Source organism: Emydura macquarii, unplaced genomic scaffold (genome assembly GCF_026122565.2).
Source record: "Emydura macquarii macquarii isolate MOO-44397 ecotype Brisbane River unplaced genomic scaffold, CSIRO-AGI_Emac_v2 contig_3287, whole genome shotgun sequence".
Taxonomy (NCBI): Eukaryota; Metazoa; Chordata; order Testudines; family Chelidae; genus Emydura; species Emydura macquarii.
Window position 1 is genome coordinate 4983826 of NW_027133424.1, and position 25762 is coordinate 5009587.

General features: G+C 46.8%; 1 protein-coding gene across 1 annotated transcript; it reads left to right on the plus strand.

Annotated features, from left to right (window-relative positions):
• Window positions 1-6951: 6951 nt before the first annotated feature.
• Window positions 6952-16454, plus strand: ANKRD45 (ankyrin repeat domain 45). The gene is made up of 5 exons (XM_067532532.1): window positions 6952-7257; window positions 8009-8176; window positions 13943-14037; window positions 14889-15027; window positions 16402-16454. Exons 1-5 carry the CDS (start codon window positions 6975-6977, stop codon window positions 16452-16454), a joined length of 738 nt encoding a protein of 245 aa, XP_067388633.1. The 5' UTR covers window positions 6952-6974.
• Window positions 16455-25762: the final 9308 nt, after the last annotated feature.

Sequence of the window (25762 nt, forward strand, 5' to 3'; positions counted from 1 at the left end):
CAGCCGCAGGCACAGCCGTTCCGGACTCAAACCGGCCCGCCCCCTTTCCTTCCCAGGCCCAGGGCTGGGGGCTTGGGCAGAAGCGGGACCAGGCTGAGGGCACAGGCCGGACTGTCCTGGCAGCGGCCTGTGCTGGTACCGCCCTGGTTTGTCACATAAAGTCCCCACACCACCATGAAGCATCTTGTAAAGTATCCTGGCCATTGGTCATAGGATTGCCAACAGTCCCTTGTTACAGGGGACGTCCCTTATTTTTTCATCTCTGTACAAGAAGATCAGGAGCGGCTGATGCTGCAAAAAGCAGCAAGAAATACCCCTGGGGAATGCAGGTGAGAATAATAATAATTAATATCAGCAGGAGGGGTGGGGCGGGGATGCTAAGAAAACAGTCTCTTATCTTTGAAATACAATGTTGACAACCGTATGACCAGTTGTCACTGTGTCATGGCAATGGTCACCACCAAGCGGTATGGTAATGGGTCACTGTCAGGTGTCACAGCAGAGTATCATGGCAACGGTCCACCACCACGCATTATGGTAATGGGTCATTGCTAAGTGTCACAGCAAAGTGTCATGGTAACAGGTCACCGCCAAGTGCCACTGGTATGGCAAAGCGTTATCATAACAGTCAACATCAAGTGGCATGGTAATGGGTCACTGTCAAGTATCATTGTGTCATGGTAAAGCTTATGCCTTCTGAAATTAAATTTGTTAGTCTTTAAAGTGCCATAGAACTCTCGTTGTTTTTGTCATGGCAACAGTCACTACCAAGCATTATAGTGATGGGTGACTGTGTTGTGGCAAAGTGTGATGGTAATAGCGTCACTGCCAAGTGTCACTGTGTCATGGCAAAGCGTCATGGCAACAGTCACCACCAAGCGTTATGGTAACGGGTCAACACCAAGTGTCATAGTGTCCTGGAGAAGCATCACTACCTCACAGCAATACATCCCTCCATCATGACAGTATGTCATGGAAAAATACGTCACACCAAAGGGTCATAATGCCACAACAAAGCATCATCATGCCATAAAAAAGCATCATAACAAAGTGGCGCCACATCACGATGAGGTGTCCCTGTGTCAGGGTAAAGCCTTACAGAGAACTGTTGTGGAAAAACATCCCAATGAAGCATCACCATGTTGGGGCAAACATAGCCACGTCACGGTGACGTGTCACCAACCCACAGAGCAAAATGTCACCAAATGTGACTTGATGACTTAGCACTCCTGATGACAAGAATTCCAAATAATAAAATGCAGGGTCACACGTTGTTTTAAATATCCCAAATTTGCAGGTGCATTCAGGAGCCATTAGCATCCCTAATCACAGGGTTTAGCATATTTTCACTTGTTTAAAGTTGGATGATTGTGGAAATTTGGGGGACAGGTGGCATTTCTTCCTGTTTACTATGTAAAGATTATTATCCAGGTTCTGTAGATGAGAAAATGGAGGCATAGATCATTTATGTGACTGGCCCATGATCGCACAGTGAGTTAATGACAGAGCCAGGTATAGAACCGAGCAATTATTCCAACAATCCAGCAGCCTTAATAAACTTGAACTGGTCATACTTTACATTTCTTTAGCACCATTCCTTTCAAAGAATACCAAAGTACCCTACAAAGTGCAACCTTTGCAACAAGTGTGTTATGTTTTTTATTCTTTGCCTATCGTAATAATTCAAGATGCTCAGAACGACTCAAGACAATTCCCACCTCCACACCCAGCAATAACACTAATGAGATAATAGCAGATTTGTGTTGGGTCAAAAATGAAAGAGCAGTTGCAAAGCCTTATCAATGTACTTCAATTGGACTTTGATTCTGCAAAGACTTACGCCCTTTCTTAAGTGTGACTACCCATTTCAATACAACTTTCGGGCAGATCACTCAACCCTTATCAGCTCAATAAAGTGATTATCAGTTATTAATGTCACTTTCACTAGGCTCTGGGAATTTAATGTACATTGATGTGAATAAACAGAAGTATTTCCTAGTGATTAGAGCAGGAAACTGGAAGTGAGGATTCCTGGATTCTGTTCCTGACTCAGACCCCCAACTTGCTGTATAGCCTTGGACAAGTAATTAAATTGCTTTGTGTCTCTGTTTCCGCACCCTGTAAAATGAAGTCGGTATAACATCTATCTCACAGGAAAGACTGACACACTATTACTAACAGCTTTTCACAAGGTATCCTGCAATTACAGTTGTCTATGTGTCCTGAACTCACTTTTGGGATCTATGAAACATTATTGCTTTGCATCTCCAGGTGCTAAGATAGCATCACAATCTTGGGACGGGTGGGATCATCCCCAGTGTAGCAATTTTGTCATGGAAGGGGGATGGTTGTGAGGTTTAATCAATGTTTGCATAGTGTTTTGTGATCCCCTGATGAGACAACCTAAGAATGCAAAGTGCTAACTTCTTAGAACTCAGCATTTCTTTAATTTCTTAAATAAATGGAGGTTTACATTCCTTCCGATTTGATGAGTTACACTCTCTCTGGAAGGTTTGATTGTGACGTTTATATATCACACTGCCTAGGGGGAGTTCTGCTTCACCACAGAAGTTGCTCCGGAAGCCCTCAAGTGTGCAGAATGTGTGTGCGTCTGCTGCACCATCCTTAAGAAACTGTGATGTGTTCTTTTTTTTGCAACCAGCCAATTCTACCTCTTCCCCATTGCTTTTGGGGTGTCTTGCATGTCAAGTGGTCACTGGGAGGCAGTAGTCTGTGTGCTTTGGGGATTATGACTGTACCCAGACACTATGCGAAGGAGCAAAAGGAGAGAAGCTTCATGTGTCCTACAACTTTTTTGCTCACCTGGGTCCTGATCCAGAGTTCACTGAAGGAGTTCACTGAAGTTCAATTCAAGGAGACTTTATTGGCATGAAAAGCTGTGCAAGTATTGTCAAAGAGGTGGTTTTTAAAAAAAAAAAAAAGTCCTCTCAGGTATCTGTTAGGGCAGGTACAATCCAGCCAGAAAGGGTGTATTTGGGACTTGATCCCTTGTGTCCATTTCTCATTATTGTCCATTTCCCAGCTGGTGGCAGGTTGCTATCTGGTGCACTGCCACCCCTTTTCTTGAGACAAGGTGGGTGAGGCAATATTTTCTACTGGACCAACTTCTGTTATTGCCAGCAGAAGTTGGTCCAATAAAAGGTATTACCTCAACCACCTTGCCTCACTAATATCCTGGGACTGACATGGCTATGTTACCCAAATAACAAATATTACAGGATCTTATTAGGGGATAAGGCAACAAGCCGCATTTATTGTGAACACAGAAACTTCTGTAGATAGTATCAAAGAAAAGAAAAGTATCAACACTGTAATAACATTAATATTGTGCTCTACTTAGTGAAATAGCATTAATAATAATGTAAACACTAGGAAAACAGTATTAACATTATATCAATACTACAAATTACAGAGACACATGTTTCAATTGATGCTTTCATTCACATTCACACACACTGACAGGCACACACAGATAGAGACAGACAAACATACATAGGGATCTTCCAGATGTCATAGTTACCAGCTTCTTGGTGCTCATGATAGTCACTGGCCAGGTGACTAGAGCGTGAGGATGAGGAGCAAGGTTCTGCCGATGCGCATCGGTACTCCTGGCTGATGTGATGTTGTAGACCCGAACCTCCTTCATCTTCTTGTCCCATTTTATAGGGAAAGGACCCCATGTAAGTCTATGGGTTTTGCATTGTCATGCTGCAACTGCATTCTTGGTGTGATCCTCAATCACCCACGTTGTTGCAAGCCTGATCAGATTTTGTCCTTTGAAATGTGCTGGCTCCAAAGTCATCAGGGTGGGCTCCTCTTCGGCCATTTGATCATCTTTGCTTCTTTCTTCTTCCCTCAAGTGTTTTAGGTGAGGTTGGTGTTTTCTTCATGTCTGTTTAGATATCCCTTACTCAGACCAATTGTTCAATCACTCTTTTTGTCTACATCCAACTCAATTGCTCAGCCATTCACACTTCAATCACTCAGGGCCAACTCCTAGCTGAAGAACTTACATATTATTTTTTAGAGCAAACCTTATTTCATTTTTGACAGTGTCTTTCACAATTAGATAGATACATTACATTGCAGTGTGGCTTTTGTACTTAGAATAGGATTTTTACAAATATATTGGAAGCAGGTAAAATTAACAGATAAACTGGCCAGTGGACATAGTACAGACATTTACAAACAATGTTAAAATTATACAAAGTACAGACAGACTTGAATTAACATTTAAAAGGGTAGAACAGTAAGAGTCAGTTTGAGGTTTTAGCTTTTGATTCAGACTGATGTGCCTTTTGGTAGGAAGGGGGGTGTTTGTGGCTCTGTTCTTACATATATTTCAAAAACAAGATTTTGGCCAACAGCTACACCTACATAAAAAGCTTTTCTTGCTTCAGGGTCAGGCACAGTGGGAAGACTCCCATTCACTTCAGGAGGCTCTGAAATCAGGCTCCTGCTTAGAAGATGTGCAGTCTGCTCCAAAAGGTTCAGTGACTCCCAGGGCCATCACAGACAGCTCACTGATATGATATCAAGGGATGGGAAAGGACTCTTTTAAATCCTATCCCTAAAAATAACAGTGTCAGGAGATGCAGCCTGGCATCATAAGGCTGTGATGATTCCTTCAGCTGTATTCACCAGCGATTTCCCTTCCGTCTCTCTCATTGCCAGCCTCAGTAGCATGGTACACACCCGGAACCTTTGGCAGCGGGCCTGGTCACCCAGCTGGCTGGGCGAGGCCTTTCCGTGATGTCAACCTTCCCTGGAATCCGGACAAGAGTGACGGTGGCACACAGAGAACAGTTGCTACGGCAACAGCAGAAGCTGTCCGCATCGGTGGGGCCAGGCAGGCCAGGAACAGCTTCCCTGGGATTTGCTGGTGAGGACACTCCCCTCTGTGCGCAGGTTTATGTGAGCCCTAGAGAGGCCATGGGGCCCTAACTGAGTTTTGTTCAGGATGGTCATTTAGGGCCTGATCCTGAGAATCTGCACTAGGGAGCCATGGGACATTGCACGTGGGGTGCTTGGTGTCCCACGGCAGTGTGGGTCCAGTAGGGTGCCACTGAGGAGCATCTGAGCGGAGAACAATGATGTCGCCACACATGAATTCAGCACAGTAGGCCCCTGCCTTGTGACATTCTGTGTCACTGTGTTTTTCAACACAATTACCCTGAAAAGCGGGTGATCTTGGTACCTGCAGCGCCCACTAGAATCAGTGAGTCTGGGACACTTAGCACCAGTCAGAATCAGGTCCTTCGATGGCAAATCCTCCTCGAGCATGGCTTCTCTTGTTAAATGTTTGTCCAAACAGCACTGTCCCAGGGGCTGGAGTGAGAAGTAGCTGCACAGTAAGAATGTATTTGCCATGTCATGAGAAAACAGAAACAAAACGGTCCCTGTCAGCTTAAGTGACATTGGGCCCGATCCAATTCCCAGTTATGGACCTTCCTCCTGTGCAGAGTCCCATTGTCTTGACTGGGACTCCACATAATCCTCAGCCCTGAATTAACTGAGTTAGGCCTTGATTCTATGTCCCTAAAAAGTCTCTCTCTTATGGAGCACATAGACGTTAAAGTGCCCTGTGTTTTGGTCCAGGCCCTTAATCTCTAAGTGTTTGTGTATTTTAAATCTGTGGATAAGTGCTTTTGTGATAAAATAAAAAACAATGGCTATATATATAAATATGTATATCTATAATTTTCCTCGTGCATCTCTGCAAAAAACTTGTGTGTCCCATTTCAATGGGATTAAAAACTATGTCCCTATCCCCCCACCAATATCACTTTTGCTAGCTTCCTAAGGCTGTAATTAATTAAGCCTCACAACAATCTTGCAAATTTACATTATTATCCCCATTTTACAAGTGGGAAAACCAATGCATGGAGAAGTTATGTGACTTTTCCTGAGGTCACACAGGACCTCATACAATGTCTACTGAAATCAATGGGAATTTTTCCATTGACTTCAATGGGTGATGGAGCCGGCTCATAGCTAGTAAGTGAGAAAGCAAGGTCTAGAACGCAGCAATCTCTACTTTCAGTGCTCTTCTCTAATCGCTAGTCTGTGTACACTCCCCAAAAGCTGCAAGAGAATAAGATCCTATGATCTTCAGTGCCAAAATAATTATCCTTCTTCACCAGTCTGTAAAAGGTAAAACCATTAATTGGTAGCCAGCAGGGGGAGCCAGTAATGTTATGAGTATATATAGATTTTATATTTATACAAATAAATTAACCCTGAGCAGAAAAATTACATTTTAAAACTTTATATAAGGGCTACTGAGTTCAAAGAAAGTTCATTGTCTTGCTCATACCAAGCTCTGCCTGATATATAAACTTATGAAAATCTGTCTTAATTTATCACGATGATTTGCACTTAATGTGGTCACCAGTTAATTTGATCCACTTTGCCCTAGTTAGGTTGCAAGCTTTCTGCAAAACTACCATGCTTGTTGGTAGCACTGTGAAATCAGTATTGCCAACACCAAATGTTCAAAGCTCATGAGTTTGACTCACAAAAATCACAACACTGGCTTTAAAAATCATGAGATTTTTAAAAAACAGTAAAAGTTGGGTTCTTTGTATTTGCCTTCTGGGGTTTGAGCCATTAGGGTTCACTTCCTTGACATTTTCCAGTTGTACTCTGCAGCCATAAGGGACAGAAATGTATTTTGTTTTTTAAATGAAAGCTGAGATTCTCATGCAATATCATGGTTCCCGCATCTGAGGCTTTAAGAATAAAATAAGGAGACAGAGAGCTGGCAACATTGTAAAACAATCCTTTCAGATCATGGAGAGTCATTGATGCACACTGGAAGTGCCCCATTCTATTTAGGAAAAGACCCAGGTTGCAATCCTGGTGATTGTATGTATAAGCACACCACAAAACCAATCAGCTTTAAAGGATTCCATACTGTTCCTATTTTCTTGGCAGACATTGCTCTAGAGACAATGGAGCTGATAGTGGCAACACAGCCAGAAGATACAGAGGAGCCTAAAGAGCCAGATAATTCTAACCCTCTCCTGAGGCCTGCTCTCACTGGAGACGTAGAGGGTGTGCAGCAGATTTTTGCGGACCCAGACGACCCTGATAGTGAAAAGGCCATGCAGCTGCTCATGGAAAAGGACATTGTAGGGAGAGACCTACTGTATACAACCTGCATGGCTGGACAGAGTGCAGTCATCAGAGCACTGGCAAAGTACGGCGTGGTCATGAAGGATAAAACAGCCAGAGGTATGTAGCAGACAGCAGTGGGCACCAGATTGGGCCACACACCTGCTCACTCCAGCCCTGACCCAATTCTCATCCGAGCCAATGCATTGAGTTCATTGATGCAGGATCAGCCCTTCTTCTCCTTCAAGCTTAACCTGACCTCTCTGAATTCACATTCGCCTACTTCTTCCACCTTCCACTCTGCTTCTGTGAAGTTCAATCCAAACGGCATTGACTTCACTAGGCTTTGGATCTGATCCTAGACCCTCACATGGCTTTATACCCACCTCCTCTCCGTGCTCACTCACTCCCTCTATCCTGGCCTCTCCTCTGTTTCCTTCTTGTAACTCTCCACTGTTCAAAGCTGATATTTCTGTTCTGTTGCCCCAGCTGGTTGGTCATTTTTCACTTCCTGCAACCTAAATTCTCAAACCCTCTTGCTGCAAATCTTCCTCTTCCTCTGTTGAACAATTGATTCCAGACTCCACATGAATTTCCCTTCCCCTCCATGTCTGGCTCCTTCCATGTACGGTTTGTCTGAGGATTGCTCTGGGCCATAATTTTCTCCCCGCCCTCACTGCGCTGCGCTGATTGGTTGCCAACCTCCCCTCCAGTGACGGCTGCATTTCACAGGCCCTCCGCATGTACCTAGCATTTTGGGATAATTTGGGAAGAAAGGTGCTATGAAAATGCAAAGTGTTGTTAGTTGGCATTTGACCCTCAGCAAGATACCGCTCCCTTTGGCTCTGAAGACTTTTCTTTCATCCACCAGGTTACACGCTCCTCCACTGTGCTGCAGCCTGGGGCCACCTAGACACTTTAAAAACTCTGGTAGAACTGGAAGCAGATATTTTAGCAACAACCTACCAGGGTGAAAAGGCCCGAGATATAGCCTACCGCTACGCACAGACAGACTGCGTCGAATTCCTGGAATGGGCAGGTAAGACTGGTAACGCCTGAGCTTAACAGCTACACAGAGGAGGTTATGATCACCAGAGGCTAGTTTGTCAGCTGGTGGAAGTTCATCAGAGCTCCACGGGAGTGAATGAAGCTATCCTGATTTATACCAGTGGAGGATCTGACCCCATGTCTAGAGGTCAAGTGAATTTCAAACACTACACTAGGTGTGGCCTGCCAGGCGATTGATCCAACAACAAATGCAGCTCCTAAGGTTAGATCTTCACCAGTAACTGTGTGGGTGGATCCTTGGTAGCTGCCCACGCCCTAAGGAAAGTCCAGGAGAGCAGAAAGAATCAGGCTGAGGTTCTCTGGCCCTGACAAGTGACGCTCAGTGCAGGACCTGAGGGAAAGGGACACAGCTCCCCGGCATGCAGGGTATCTGGCACCAGTTTGGCTTTGGTATGACTAAGTGCAGCCTCAGAACTGCTCCGTTACGCCCAGCAGCTACAGCCCTAAGGGGGAATTCTAGCAGCCAGGGGTTGCTGGACAGAGTTGTTCTCCAGTCATGCCCTCTGTTCCTTGGCCATGCCCACTGTGCTGGAGGAGTTGGTGTACAGCACCTGTTCGGGTTCCATGCCATATGGGGATTCACCTTGTGCTAGAGGAGTCCCCAACTGGCTGGATAAGTCAGCTTTCCAGTTGCCTGGCATTGCAAGAGTGGATCAAAGGGGCCGGATCACAAGGGAGAACTGGGGCATCTTTTTGCCCAGTACAGTGCTATTTTACTGACGTTCCCAATTTAAACCACTTCACCAGACCTCTGAAAGATTTTTTTTTTAATAGTCCCTCTTTTTCCCCTCCTCCTTCTCCACCTATCCACGGGAACATCGACAACATTCAACTTTGCAACTGTCATCACTAGATAAGCATTCAAACAGCTATAGACTTCGGATTGGCTCTGTCATTGACCTCTTCACTCTCCTGCCTCAGCAACATCCTTGCAAAGAATATGGATAAACAATCATTAGAGCACGAAAATATGATTTTTGTCTGAGGAGGAGTCCTTTCCCTATACTTCCTGCATCACTGTATCCATGCTGGAGCTGTGGTTGTACGGACAAATAGGGAAGATCTCTTCATCCACAATTTCTTCTGTCTTCCTTTTCTTACTTAACTTCTGGTGCCTGGCTTCTTTCCCATGATGATGGCATACGTGCTCCAGATATTCCATCATGATGGACGTGTTAGCCACCAGCCTGCAGAGCATTTTGTTCACATTGCAGGTGCACTCAGTATGAAATTCTGTCGCAACAGAAACTGAAGAGGTCTGGACAGCCACCTGGAAAGACAAAGCCGATGACATGGTGACAGTAGTTCTTTGCTTCGAGAGTCAAAGGCCATCAGCCTGGCTTTATTTCTTACTTACAAATTCAAGTGTCCGCAGGACACATCTATGGCTGCTGTAAATGTACCTCCACTGATTTCACTGAAGATGCTCTGATTCACACCAGCCTGGAGATTTGGTCTAGTCTGTTATTCTCCAGAGATTTGCTCTCTGAAGGGTGTCATAAGAAAACCTCAGACTTATCCTCTTGTCCACCTGCTAGGGCTCCCACTGTGTTTTCCCCTGGCTCTTACAGTACTTTCAAATGTCTCTGTTGCCCATTCTAGGGCTTTAATCAATCTCTAACTGTTAGGGACTTGGATGAGACCTTCCTGGGGGCAGGTCAGCCCACATTTGCCTATATGGGGTTTCTTGCACCTTCCCCTGAAGCGTCTGGTTTTGGCCACTGTCAGAGACCAGACACTGGACTAGATGATCAGAAGTCAGAGCCAGTCTGGTAGTTCCTAGGTTGCTATATTCATGGTGCATGCGAGAAATTCTGGAGAGAGCACATGCTACAGAGTCCTCTGCTGTTAGGTTCAGTCCTCAGAATAGCAATTCAGTTGAAATGAGACCCAGTTGACCTGTATCTTTAAAATCAGCCCTTCCCTCTGATGGTCCCACTGAAGTCAATGGCAAAACTCCTCTTTTTATTGTGTGAGCAGGGCTGAGCTCTGAGGGCCACTTCTTGATTCACTTACACTGAGTTGTCCCTTGCTTTGTAAATAGTCCCATTGACACAGGTGGGTCTACCCCGGGAGAAATGCACTACTCAAAAGGAAGGAAGAGTGTTAGAATCTGGCTCTTACTGGGTTTATAAAGCCTTACAAGCTTCCTCACAAATCCTGACAGTGAAGTGGCAGAACAGCACTCTACCCCAAAAGCACCAGGGCCCAGATCCTCAAAGGTATTTAGGCTCCTCATTTCCGTTGATTTCAGTGTAAGTTAGGAGCCAAAATACTTTGAGGAACTGGGCCAAGATCTGACTCCATCTGAAAGCCTATGCGCAAGACTGTTGCCTCACCGAGGGCACTGCATGGACTGAGTATAGAGAGCAGCCCTGCTGCATGGGCGAGCCAGAGCAAATCCTTTGGCTTGGATTCATTTGGAAAGTGAGTGTTTGCAGCAGCAAGACTCCAGGCATCGACTGTTTGGTGATCGCTGAATGAGAGAGAGGGAGTGGGATTAAGGGCAGCAGGTGTTACCCCCCTCATCTCTCCTCTGCCTCTTTCCTTACCCCATCGATTCAGAGAGCACCATTCAGTAACCCTCACCCATGCTATAAGCTGTCTGGGGCAGGGACTATTTTTTTTACTGCATATCTGTACAGCACCTAGCACCATGGGACCTGATCCTTTACTGGGGAGCGTAAAAGCTACTCTAATACAAATCATAGTACTAGTTAAGATAAGGGTGGGCTTTCTCCAGATCTCAGGCCATATCCAGAGGGCTTCTACCTCCCGCAAAATGGGACTCAAGACTCAGGGATGATCCAAGCCAAGTGTACTACTTGCTATTTCCCACGTATAAGTACCTTGACTCTAGCTGTTCACAGCACAAAATCATGGCACAAAACTCTAAAGCTGACAACTGCCCCGGTCCTGGGGCCAACATTTTAAAAAAACAGGATATTTCGACACCTAAACAAGTGGTCTGACTTCCCAAAGTGCCAAACACACAGCAGCTTCCCTGGAAAAATGGGTATAGTCAATGGGAGATCTTGAGTCCTTGACATTTTTGACAATCAGGCCACTTACCGAGGTACCTAAATATGGACTTAGCTTTTTCTGAGCCTTTTGGCCTCAGTGTCTTCAATGGCACCTCAAAATGGAGGCCCCCAAAATTAGCAGATACTTTTGAAAATGTAGGCTTAAGTGACTTGCCCAAGGCCACCCGGTAAGTCGGTAGCAGAACTAGTTTATTTCCAGTCCCATGCTCTAAGTTAACCAACACTGTTCCTACTTTACTCATTTACATCACTCACCTTCCTCTCGGGTCTTCTCCAATTGCTCCAAAGACAGTGTACACATAAACCCCCTACGAGGAAAAGAATAACTGTGCAGCTGGCATACAGGACCTCAAGGCATCCTTTGTGTATTTCCAGGATGGTAAGGTAGTGAGACAGTTGGTCCAGAGGGTAGGGCAGACAGCTAGAGTGAAGCTGAATTTCAAGCTTCAGTTGCTCCAGATCCTCTGGAAGAATTTCCCATCCAACTCTTGCCCAGCTTGGGCGATCACAAAGGCAGAGGCTGTCTTGGAACAAGAAGACAATCCAGATAGGAAAGACTAGGGAGAGACCTTGGATAAACATTGTCTTCTTTTTTTAAAAGGTAAGGTCTCTAGTGACTTGATCGTCACCATGTACCAACTGCAGCCAGAGATCCAGTGGCAAATAGCCTTTAGAGTTCATACTCTATTGCCCTGAATGGATTTTAAGCAAATGAACGTCTCCACCATGGCATTTTGTGGCTTGGGATCAAGTTCCAGATCTGAGTGCCAGAGAAGTTGTCGACTGGTGACATCATCAGCCAGTGGTTTGGTTTCAAGATAGGCACTGTGATGTCATAAGGATCTCAAAGCTTTTCTCAGTGGGCAATGTAAGGAGTTAAAGCTACAAGCAGCCTAACATGGTCTAGCAGCTAGAGTGGGGAAGGAGAAGTTAGAAAGACTGATTTCTAATCCCACCTGTGCAATTGATTGAGCCGTTCTGTGCCTCAGTTTCCCCATGTGTAAAGTGATCCGTTTTGTATAGTGACCCGTTTTGTATAGTGCTTTGAAATCCACAGAGGAAAGGAGCTATTTATATATATATGTACAAAGTATTATGAATACAGATGTTTGACTTGCAAAGGAGGCTATTCTGTTGGTGAGCTAATACAGCAGTTATATCTATGGAACTGGATACCATGAGAAATCTAATGCCATTGTGTCTGGTTGGGAACCCTTTATACACACAGCTCCTTGTGTCAGTAACTGCTCTGGTGTGAGTCGGGGGTTCACAGCCTGACCTGCAACGGCTCTAGATTGTGGAAGTAAGAGGAGTGCTCTGCGTTGTGCTCTTTCTAAGATACACAGTTTTGCCAATGGCTGACCCCTCAGGTTTGCAGCCTACAAAGGTGACCCTCAGTGTAGGTGTGACCCTGAGGGAGGCTGAGCTCTTGGGACTTCCCTTGAAGTCTGGGGCAGTGAGTGGCACCCACCACCCCACAGGGGCAGGCCCATCATTTCTAAAAAAATAATTATTTAATTTTGTTCCTGAGGGAGAACAGCACAATCTAGTGGCTACCACACCTGTGCACACCTGCAGCACTATATCCAGGTGTTAAATCATGCTAGAGCATGGGACTGCAAGACAGGAAACTGATTGTTTGTGTGTGACTTTGGATCAGACCCTCTTGGGGCTAGATTGTTAGCTGGCATAAATTGGCATTGAAATCAATGGTTTACACCAGCTGAGGATCTGTCCTGTTTGTGCTTGGTTTCATGTCTGTAAAATGGGACTAGTAGTAGAAAGAGAGAGCCGGAAGCATGGGGCCTAGTACAAGGCCTGAGGCCTGACCCCAAGTTAGCAAAAGTCAGGCTATGAGCAAAAGTCAGGATCTGCTATAAAGCAAATGCCTGCTTACAAGTTCACAGTCCATTATGTGAACGTGGCAAAAACAGGGCTGGCGTTGCTAAAACAGACACTTCTAAGAAGTACTAGGCACTAGGTATTCATGTAAACACATTCCAGAAGGGTATCACCAGAACACCCCGATACAAATTAATGGTATAAACACACTCCCCAAAGATGGTACAGGGACACATTGACCCCTTCTAAAAATAAGGTGAGGATGACAGGTTAACCAAGAGGTACAAGGTGTAGGGTGGTAACTTACCATGTCAGAAGGGCAATATGCAACCTCTTTGTATCAGTGTATAAAAGAGGGATCAGAGAAAGGGCATCTTTGTCCACTCGAGGGGGCAGTGGAAAGTCTATGGGCATACATGTGTTAGTGTAACTGTAGACATAGAGCTACTACCATTTTTTGTTGACAATAAACCTGGCCGAGCGCCTCCACCACTGAACCAAGTCTGTGGTCTTTCTGGGCAGCACTATCGAGGTCTGTCTAGCCAGCTGTCTTCAGGACTGGTGCAGCATACAGAGAGAAAGCAGACATGCAACTAACAACAAGAAGACTTATCTACCTCCCACAAATGTGGTGAGGCTTAATTTGTTAATATTTATAAACCCCGAGGGCTTCCAAGGAAGGACAAAGGATTACTACTTAAATATCCTTAAAGCAGTCTGGATCAACATTGGACACAAGGCTGGTTCATTTTGTGTAGCAGCCTGACTCTCTATAAGCCACTGTCTAGTTCTGTGAATACTTCTCCACAACTTTAACCTTGTCTCATAGTCTTGTGGGTCCTGTTTCTCAGAAGCTAAGCAGGCCCTGTGGACATTCATCACCCACATCCAGGCAACGATTGCAGACCCAGAGAAGGTGCAGGGAAGGCTGAACAAGGAAGACAAGGTACAGTGCAGAGCTCTTATTAGGACTGACCTATTCTTAGTAAAGTTTAGCACTGCCTTCTTGATTCCATGTGGAGACATGTTTTCTCTAACACCACCCTTTGCAGAAAGACTTCCCCAGCTTGAGGGGAGAGTACGTGCAGAAGTGCTTTCAGGGGGGAGCAGACAGGCATATGAATGATATTACTTTGATATCCTTGTGGAGAAGGTGCAGGATAAACACAAAGGCTCAGCTCCCACAAGTATTTAGGTGCCTAACTCCCACTAATTTCAATAAGCACCTAAATATCTTTGAGATCTGAGCCCAAGTGCTTTACACATATGAATGAAGCCTTAGAGGTCCTCTGCAAGGTGAATGTTATCCCCATTTACAGATGGGAAAACTGACCTACAGAGAAGTGAAGTGATTATACCAAGGTCACGCAGGGGAAAATGGAGCCTGCTTTCACTGCACTCTTGGTGCTGGATCTCTCTGCACCTCGTGTTGCTATGCAGTGTCTCCTATAGCTCAGCAGCATTTATGGGCTCTGAAGAGAGTGCCACCCAGTTCTCCTGAGCTCGGGGCACAGAAAAAGTTAGTGTCGGTTCTGGATGAGATCCTGGGAGCTCCTGGCTCCCAGTCCTGGGCTCTGATCACTAATCGTACCTCTCTCTTCAATTAACTAATATAAACGTATTCAATATACCTTAATGTTTAATTCCTAACAAGAAAGGTCAGTTTCAGTTCAAGTAGGCCAATGTTGCACCCTCTCTTTGGTGGCTGGCAGGGCCAGGCTTGTAAGCTCACTCAGATCACACAGGCAGCCGGAGCTTGCCATCTCTAAAGGTTAATTCCCCCCCACCCTTCTATAGAACACGTCTCTCACCGCCTGCCGTGTAAAATCTGACTGGCTTGAGAACACTAAGGAGCCCACTAGGCAAGACTTCCTGGATCAGAAGCAGCAGCTGGAAGATATAATGCTTCCCATCTTCACAAAGCTGGCCACACCCCGTGAGTACTGGGGCTACAGAGCTCAACTGGCTGGATTAATCTGTTATATGATTATCAATATCTGTATATAATAATAAGTAATGAACATTAATAAAGCACTGAAAAATAAATTCAAATAGCCATAGAATAAGGGTGGGCTTTGGGGGCCCACGTCAATTAAAATGTTATATATGTGTTGCCCTACACAACATAATATATGGTATTTATAGGACAAGATTACCTGACGGTGCGCTGTGGCAGAAAGATTATGAGCCCAGTTCTCTGACCCTTTGTGCTGGTCTCCATCCCGGTGACTGGAAGGCAGGGAGGGAGGAAAAGAGAGCTGGATGAACACATATGCCCTAGGGTGTACAGAAGGTGCTCAGACACCAGGCAGACGGGTGCCAGAAGGGAATGCAGGTGGAAAGCTAGGAACCTGAGATAGGGAGGAATGGATCTGAAGAGTTATCCACTGTTGAGTTAGGAATGTGAGAAGGACACGCCAGAGGCCAGGGAACCTCCTAAGGATGCAGGGGGCTCTTTTCATCCCACTGTCTTGGGAAATCCTGAATTCCCATGCCCATATGTATCCCGCTCCCAGATTATCCCTGGCTTGGATGCCCTTCCACTCCCAAACCCGAGCAGTCCCTCAGTCACCCATCCTCTTGACCCTTGCTAAATTCTCCCCTGCCCTTGAAGCCTAACAAAACCCAAGAGCCAGCTCCTTCAAACTCATTGCAGCCTTCAACCTGAGCCCTGTCTAGGTGCTCTCACCCCCACCCTCCGCTTCTCTCCTCTGTCCAAATGCCCTGCTCTCCAGCCCAGGCCATGAGCTCTGCTTTCCTCAACCCCTGAATCCATCAACTGCCCTAACCTTCCCACTCAGTCACCACTTCCTAGCTATTCTTTTCCCGGCCATCTTCCATCATGAGAATGAATCAGAGAGGACTGTAAAGCAGGCGGGGTGGGGAAGCAAGTAATGGGGGAAGAGACTCCACAAGCTCTAAAGGAATCGCTCTGCACGTACCGGCTGTGTGGGAACTCTCCTTAGAAACCAAAGGAAATTCCCAGATAAAGACTTTGTTAGCTGGAGTTAAGACGGAGAGTATAGATCAGGGCCCTCAGACTACAACACCTCCCAGGGACTAACAGCGCTGAGATTTAATAGCGCTGACCACGAAGGGGCACAAGGCGAGGGAATGATCCTTCAGCATCACTGTCAAAGTGACCAGAGCACATAGCTCCTTGGCTCTTTGTCTGGTGAGGATGTTGACCGTTTCCTCTGTTCTCTCAGGTGCAACACGTTGTATTGCTGGGTCCATGAGTCTGTAACTGACAAAAGGAGGCAGCATTAGAACACAAGGAACCATTGCTTGGAAATCTGCTCTCTTGCAGGTCCGCCGACGGCGAAGAGCACCAGGTCTGCGCTGAGCTGCAGCAAAATCTGAAGCCTCATTTCCACAGCTCCTGCCTGTCTCACGTCTTTTTTTTTTTTTTTTGAAGCTTCACAGCCAGGTAGTCATTAATCTGACCATAAAGCCCAAACTTCGGGAGAGGCCGAATCCACAACAGCACAGACCCATCTGTGATCAGTGTCTAAATGCAAGATAGTAAAGTTGTTCTGTGGTTTGTGAAAGGTCAGATTAGGTGCTGGCTACCCTGTATTACCTGAGTCAATGGCATTTTCAGTTCAATTCAATAAGACTTTATTGGCGTGACAAACTTTACAAGTGTTGCCAGGGTGTAAGAAAGAGACAGACCCCTTAGAGACAGGGATGACCTACTCAGGATGAGGTTAGACACCGTCCTTGGGGTTTGATCTCTTCTAGCTAAGGGTCATTGCTGGCCCTTTCTGTTCCAGAGGCTGGTTGTTTCAACACCTCCGTAATTTAGACTCTGGTCTTGAGATGTGCTGAGCAACTGCAATTCCCAGTGACTCCAAAAGAGGCAGCCTTTCGCAGGGTCAGGGGCCAGGCCTTCATTATAGTGGGTTTTTTGCACAGCAAGTCTACTATCTGCAGACCTGCATGAGATCTCCAGCTCCTGCTCCCTGGGAACTTTCCACTTTCAAAAATCAGACTGATCTTGCAGTACCTCTTTGATGCTTTTCCAGGTGTAGCTGTTCTCTCAGATAGCATAAAACCTTCCAGCAATCATGCCTCCTGAAACAGGAAGGAGAAAGTGCAGCTACGCTGCGGGACTCATGGTCCCACTTGAGTTATTGGTATAGGGCCCTAGTCCTGTGAGATGCTTTACCAACACAGAAGGCAAAGTCCCTGTCCTAGAGACTTTGCAATTTACATTATTTATAGTGCTAAAAACAGCAAAACGTCTTCTCATCTGTTGCCCCCTTGAAGCAAGGGGTGCAGTTTAAAATCACCCAGCTCAGTGGGTGCTGGAGGCTGTGCCCTGGCTCCCCTGGCTGTCCTTAGTGGAGCTTCTGGGCTTTTTTCCCATGCTGGTTTAAACTTCAGTCTTTCTCGTTAGGGTCAATGCCATTCTGTGACCGGGCCGTGGGCTCGGCCTACAATTGCTCATTGTCTTCTGGACCAATCGTGTGTGGTCTCCAAGGGTTATGGTGGGGCATTTTCCCTGTGGTGGAATCACCTGGGTGACAGAGCCTCGGGCACTCGCCCACCCATTCTGCAGTGCTACGTACTGCCCACAAGCAAGGTGCTCACAAGAGGCTTTCAGCCAGGATCCATCGGAATGAATTCCGTCAGTTCACTTGGCTAGTGGAGCCAGCATGTGGCTACTCAGATAATCTCCCTGATGATGTTTTTGTTCCACTGCAAAAAAATTAATCAAATAGCATAAAAGCACCTCAGCCATCCCCTGTGACTCATTCCCATGGCAGCAGGCAGAAAGCCAGCTTGCACCAAATGTGCTGCAAAGTGAGTCAAATCCACTGCGGTAGGAGCTGTTGCTTTTGACTGTTTTGCTGTCCCAGGCATGCACCCTTCAGTGGAGCTGTGCTTGGGTTCCTAAGACAAGCACCTAGGTATGTCAGGGAGCAGCTGTTTGGCCTCTCTGTCGCTACAGGCACCTTGTAAAATGCCTTCTTTATAAGCGAACATATCTGTTCACTCCAGCCTGTGCAGAGGGCGACTGCAAAGCCTGACTTAGAAGGCTTAAGTGGCATATAGTCCTTGCGCTGGCTCTCTGCAGGGGGTGGGAGGAGAATGTCACAATGACACATTGCTAAGCAAGCGGATGTAACTCTTAAGGTGTCAGTATAAAGGACTTGCTGGGGGGCCCTGTAAGTGACACAAACTTCGATTCACCTGTATACGTGGCCCTGAGTCCACTCTGAGGGTCTCTTCCTGGAGCTGTGTGACTTCTCAGGAGCTATTCCAGCATCTACAGCTGCTAAATATCTTTGTGGGTGGAAATTAACAAGCTGAACTCACTTGGAGGTAATAAAACCTGTTCCACTCTCGGTTAAAGTACAGTTATAGTCAGAAAAGTATCTGGCTATTTACAAAAAAAAAAAAAAAAAAAAAAAAATCAAATCGGTTTGCAAAGTACCTTTGAGTTCCGGCTGCGGACATCAGTGCTTTCAGCCCATCTCTACGTTAAGCCTTGTTTATTGTCAAACTGACACCCACACACTTCACTGTAGATGGGAAAGCTGTCGTGACCTGCATAAAGGTACTTCCTCCGCTTTCATCCTGTCTGCAGATTTCGCCTATGGTACATACATAGCTCATGCTAGGTGCGAGGTTAAACAGCATCACCTCCTTTTGCCTCAGTGCCTCGCTTGGTCCACTGAGCCCTTTGCTGGTTTTTTCCCCATCTTGTAACTGGTAAATCTACCCTTCTCCACAGGGAGTGCAAATGAGTTTGCAAACATTCACTCCTTGACTTGCTGTATTCGACTCTTTCTCCTGTATGTTTGTACTTCATCCTCTTTTGATGGTGTGGAACTTTAAAGCAAAGAGACACTCAGCAAAGACAGAGATAGAGCAGCGCTGCAGGCTGCGGTAGAGTTCTTAGCTGTTTTTAGTCGGTCATGAAAGCCTCTGGAAACTCTAAGAGTCCTGCTATATGCAGCCTCTAGGAGGCAGCATGGTCCAGTGGATAGGGGGTTTGGACATAGCTTCTACTCCCAGCTCAGGCACTGACCTACCTCAAATCACTTACGCCCTCTGTGCCTGTTTCCCCTCCCAGCATCAGCACAGCAAGTCTGATTTTGCTTGGGATGCCTTGGACTTACCGTGTTACAAACAGTCATAAAGAAAAGGGGTGTTAACAGGGCAGTGCTGTAACCAATAGCAACATGAGCCAGAGGAAGCAGCAGAAAATAGAAACAAGGCCAGGGATCCACAGCTCGTGACCAGGCAGCAGCATGGGAGGTTTCAGGCAGAGGTGAAGAGCGCTGGCGTAATTCCCTGTAGCAGCATTGACAGTAACCTTGTTACCTGCCTTTAATGAGCACTAGCACTTGGAACTTTCCTCCCCAAGAACAAGGAACCACATTCAAATCAGGTGTGGCTCCAATTAACTCATACCTGCTTCCAGCTGGTCTGCATGAGAGCCATGGGCTACAGTTCTGCACTCAGGCACAGCTTCCACTGGGAGTTGAGCGCCGATAATGAAGGGCAAAGTTAGACCCGGGAGCTTTGAGCAAAGGGGGGATATGATAGAGGTGTATAAAATCATGACTGGGGTGGAGAAAGTGATTAGGGAGGTGTTATTCACCCCATCACGTAACATGAGAACCAGGGGTCGCCCAATGAAATGAATAGGCAGCTTTAAAACAGACAAGAGGAAATGCAGAGGCAACTTATGGCCTTTTTGTCAGGGGATGTTGTGAAGACTGAAAATATAAGTGAGTTCAAAAAAGAACTGGATAAGTTTCTGGAGGATAGGTCCATCAATGGCTATTAGCCAAGATGGTCAGGAATGCAAATCTATTAAACCTCTAACTGCCAGAAGGTGGGAGTGGACAACAGGGGATGGATCACGTGATAATTGCCCTGTTTAATTCTCTCTGAAGCACCTGGCATTGGCCACTGTCCAAGACAGGAAACTGGGTTAAATGAACCATTGGTCTGACTGTTTTGCTGTACTTTCTCCCTAGCAGCATTGTTGGGCTCACTAGGAGAGATTCCAACATGTGGGTGGAAGAAAGGATCTCAAAGAAACCTCATCTCAGGCTATGCATATGTTAGTACCAGGCACAGCTGTGCAGGAGGCTGTGATTGGATTTCCAGTCACATACTCACTAGGCCTCAATGCCGCAGCAGGCTTTGGGGAACAGACAAATTAATTAAAATGGTGTTGTTCCAGAGGGAGAAGCTTAATGGCTTGGAGATCACAATGAATCATGCCATGGGCTTCCTCAATATTAACCTATAGTGCAGTACATTCAACACAGTCTATATTTTTGAAGGAAGAGTCTAGCCCCTGCATTACCTCACACAGGAAACCTTATTTTATCTAGCGATCTAAAGCTTGGCTAGGGATGCTGGCACTGTAGCACTTCTTTGCCAGTTAATACTTCCATAGCACCTGGAACCCAACAGTCGCAAGCCACTGAACTAAACCTCACCCCCACAAGCAGGAAAGTATTATCCCAGTTTTACAAAAGGGGATCTTAAGGTAACTAGAAATTAGTGACTTGCTCAAGGTCACATAAGGAGTTTGTGGCAGAACGGGGGACATGACTCAAATATCCTGAGCTAGCCTGGTAGGTAAAGCCTGGACTCCACCTAGAAGTGGAGCAGAAGACAAGCCGCAGCTTGGGGTCTAACTTTTACTTTCATCAGCTATTTCTAATTTGCTCATGCCTCTCATCAGGCCTTTTATTAACATGGTGTTGATCCTCCAGCTGCAATTGATTCTAGTGGTGATGGTGTGTCTGAATGGGCAGGGCAGGCATGGGAGTGGAGCCTGCCAAAGAAGAGGGTGTGGTGGTATGTGTGAGATTGCCCGTGGTGGTGGAAGCAGAGTTTGAGATAGTTCCTTATGCCAACTTTACCAATTCCTTCCCCTGAGAGACAAGCAAACTTGATTGGCTTCAACGGGTATGACTGTAACTTAAAATGCCAGAGGCCCTGGATATAAATCTAAAGGAAGCTGTGCTTCACAGGGGTGTGAAATCTGGGGTCCCTTCACATTGCTCCCTCCCCTGCCCCAAAAGCCCATTTCATGGCTAATTTACATATTCCTTTCCCAGAAAAACAAAAACCATTGCCCCAGCTGGCTTGATGAGGGCAGGGCTGTGCTTTGGGCACAGGAGAACATAGGTTTAGTCCCTGATGAGCTCTTGTACTGGTGAGGAAAATAAAGGTGGGTGTGTTTCATGCTGACATGAGTTTGCCTTCTTGTGTCTTACCAATTTGTTGGAGTGGAACGTACCCACAACACAGCTTGTGGTGTCGGTCTCAAGCCACCTACCTGATGAAGTTGGGAACCAGTTCTGCTGGTTTCAATATGTGATGGGTCCTCAGATTGGTTGTGAAAACAAAGATGTCATTGAACTGTGAGGCAGCAAACAGCACATGGGTGAGTCACAAGTTTCTATCAATGAGAAAAAAAGCAGTGTGTGTTTTGGTCTGAGGGTATGGTTCTGCTTTTGTGGGAGATGCATCCTGGTAGAACCCAGGGTTGTGACAAAGCTGGTGCTGTTCAATTTTGGAGGTCATTCCTCTTGCTTAATATGCAAATTCCTTTCCAGAGAAAGCCAGGCACCAAGTTGGCCTCATTGGTGGACATTACTGGCCTCAAGGTTAGACTCTTATAGGACATTAGGCGTCCCAAACCGATCCTCATGGACAATGTCAGAATGACAATATCTTCACACTTTTCTCCAGAATAACTTGGGCCCAGATTCTCAAAGGTATCTAGGAACCTGACTCCCACTGCACTCAAGGATCTTGATGCCTAACTTACCAATTTCATGCCCCAACAAAGAGAAGGCAGCCCAGTTTTTGGCCCGCCAGTTGGCTTTCATTGCTAGGGAATCAGCTCCTAACCAGCACTACTGGCGAAAAGGGTTTTTTCCAATTCCATGAAAAATGTCTTGTTTACAAAATGCTTGTGAAATAACACGCCAGGCAGCCTGGTGCGCTCAAGGGCACGAAGTGTGGCTGGGGTAGAGGGACATGCTGACACACGTTGGTATTGACTGGGGAAATGGGGATCTTTCAGTCTGGGATGGGTCATTTACAAACTAAAACATATGCAGTGGGATACATGGGTGGGCTGGTCTCCAACTGAAGGAGTTGGGAGTGGAAATAGAGGTGTTCTTCAACCTCTGCCATAATGTCTCCTGTGTGATTCCTAAGCATCTTTTCGTACCACTTGTACACTGGCCTGGCCCCAGTTTGATCTGGTGATAGCATCTGGCTAGGTGTTTACGTGGAACAGGTTGCAGGCCCAGCCAAGCACTCGGATTATGAGAACAAAGAGGAGTTACCCTTTCTGGCCATAGCTAATGCTTAGAACCACATACATTCTGCCACTCATCACAATGAATCTGACTTGATTTTACCTCTTATCCCCTTCTCCCTCGTTTCTATTTTAGTGCACACATCAGGGTCTTGCAAATCTCTGTTTTGGCTTTTGTTGATGCAGCGTTCTTTTACAATGTGCTCTTTCCTCTAGAATATGAATTTAGAAAGAGGTCATTTAAAAGTGAATGTCACACGGATTAATTAATCCAACCCATCCAAAATTGAAAGTACTCAAAATCGTTGTTTTGGGCTGATCTTTTCAGAACATGAATTGTATTAAATGAGAGAGGTCAGAAATTAAGAGAAACCCAGGCCGCCGGTGTGGCAGAAATCCCGAAGAGGTAAAGGAAGGCAATATAAATTTAGGCTACGTTTACACTGGCAGCAGCAAAATCGCCGCCGCCAGATCGATCTCTCAGGATCGATTGAGCAGTCAGTGAGACCCGCTTAATTGATCAGGAAGTCGACTGAGTAAGTCCACCCCCTCAAGTAGCATAGTGCTGAGTTGACGAAACAGGCTCAGCGCAGTGTAGACAGCACGCAGAAGGGAAGCAGAGCAGTCAATGTCAATTACACAAACTACTCTGCATAGTTTGCATAACTCCCATCGACTGCTGCCAAATCACGCTGTCAGTGTGAACCAGTCCTAAGAAACAGCCTCTGCCCCATCTAGTTAAAGATAGATTAAGCAGCAGCACTTCTGCCATCTACTGGATAATGCAGTGACTGCAGTTCAGAAATCTCAAGAGCTAAAGCAGTTACTTCCAAATGGGTGTAAATTGCCAATGTTTAAAACAAAAAGCTCACCCTCCCTGTGACTCTGGAGAAGCGACAGAAGCAGCTAAGGCTCCCACCTAGTACTACCTGGGCTGAAAGAGCTCCCTCCAGGGAACCTTGAAGCATTGCTCGATTCACTATAGAGGTTTTAAGCTATGAACCAGAATTGTCCAAGTCCTTGCAGGCTCCCAGCAGGGATCTCGCCCTTACCCCTCAGTCCACCAGCACCCTTACCTGGAGAGGAAGGGCAGGACAGGGCAGGGGAGTTTAACCTCACTCTGTGCAAGAGCTCAAAGTGTATTTAAATACAGGCCAAGACTCCAACTGAGTTCGAGTCACATATTGCCCCAATCCACATAGCCCCAGGAGCCAGCACAAAACATGGTCTTACACAGGGACTTAACTTTCATAACTAAAGCATGATGCAGCAAAGCATTACAGATTTTCCAAGGCCAGCAGGGCCCTGCGATCATCTAATCTGACCTCCTGTATAACACAGGACTGAATTATGGAGGATACTTTTAGGCGCTATTGCTGTTGCTGCCCTTGGGGCATGCACGAGCTGCAGTGGTGTGTGCGAGTTAGGTACAGGATTAGACACCTAAACTACATGGGGAAAGTTCTCTGCTCTTTAAAAGGCCATTATTAGGCTGTGGCTGCAGACCATTCTCCACCTTATCTGAGTTGCCAGACTAGGACACAGCTGCATTTGGAAGCATCTCTCTGCAACTATAAGCCTTGGTTGTAAAAAACAAAAGCAGTGATTCTGCAGGCTCCATCACATCCGCTGATTAAATCCACCCTCCATACTGGGTGGATGATGCCTTGCTCTAGTGCATCAGCAGGGAGTGAGTGCTGCCTAGGTACTTAACCAGCTGTCAATCTACAGCCATGATTTTTCAGCATGAGTGCTTAGACAGAACAGCACCTGCGGATGGGGTTTAGCTCCAAGGTCACAAGCTCTCTCTTACAGAGCAGGGAGAGGCACTGCAGGTCCAAGCTGGGACAACCCCAGCTGACAACCATGTATAACAGAGGAGACAAGAAGCACCAGGGTCCAGTTGTTTCATCTTTATTTACAGGGAAGGGCAGAACAGTACAAGAGTCTTGAAAGCCACCCCCACCAAGCAGAACCTCCCGCCCCTGGAAACCTCTCCCCCGCCCGGGGGTTACCTAAGCCTGGCATCTGGCCCTCCTGGGGTAGCCCAAGCATCACTGGGCCATGGAATACGGAGGCTGCCATCTCTCAAGAGTTTGTTGGGCTCTTTTGGACGAGGTGGAGGGGAGAAGGGCTTCCACCCCCCAACTGTAGGAGAGGAAGAGGGAATGGTTTTGCCCCTGGCAGTGCTGACTGGGGGCATCCATTCCTTTCCTTGCCCCCTTGGAGAGAGCAAATTCTGACTGGCCCCTGCTCTGTGGGGTCTCAGAGTCTATTACATAAGCTTACTTCTCCCATCCCAGTTTCAGCCCTCTCTGAAAGGCCAGCAGAAGGTGAATAAAGATCTCTTTTCCCAAAGAAACCAGGCTGCAAGGTCATTCATTAGTTAGCCCCAAGAACAAGCCGGGCCATCTCACACAGCAGCCTTGCAGGACTCCCAGTGGCCTGTGAGGGGCAAGAACAAGCCTTAACTTTGAAGGGTCACCCCAAAGCACAGCTCACAAAGCAGACAGCGAGCCCCCACAGAAGCCACCCAGTCCCACATGGGGAGCTGCTGAGCGAGGGACAAGGAGAGCAAAGCACCAGCGGGACAGAGGGCAGAGGTTACAGCTCAGAGCTCAATGGGACAGGACAGGCTAGGGCTGTGGGATTCCTCTGTTCTTAGTAGAACCCACCCTGAGCAGAAGGGACCCTTTCCACTGCTGCTCTTTCACCATGAAGAACCATCCCATTGCTCCTATTTCCCCCCCCACACACACACTGCCCTCCCTTAGGGGGCTCTTTGCGGGTCCCTACCTCTGCACTGATAACCCCTCAAGCACAACCGTGCCTGACAGCTGCAGCACTGTGCAGTGGCACTGAGCTGCTGAAGTCCTGTGGTCAGTGCCGGATCATGGCCCAGCACACCTGTCCACCCCACCTGTGAGCCAGGAGTCACTCCCAACTGGCCCGGCCCACAGCCCGTGGGAACGAAGCTGTGATGGCTCTGTGCAAAGAGCAAGTGCTTCTGGGCACTGTCTCCCAAGGCAATAGTGGCAGGCTGTGGCCAGGACACAGGCACGTTTGGATCCAGCACCTTCTCAGAGAGTAGGGAACCCACACCAGGTCTAATTCAGCTCAGATCCCTCACCCAGCCCATTTGGAATGATTTTGAGGGCTATCGCCCCTAGCCCAATGGCCAGGGACCCCCCTGGACCTGCGTTGGGCCTCATGCTCCCTCCTCCCCCCCAATAACTGGCTGCTCAGCCCTTTGCTTCTCCAGTAATGGGGGGGAGAGGAGAGGGCACGTGCCCAGACAATGCTGAGTGAACAAGCCCCCTGCTAATGCAAGGGCCTGGGAAAGAGGCCACTGTGCCCAGTA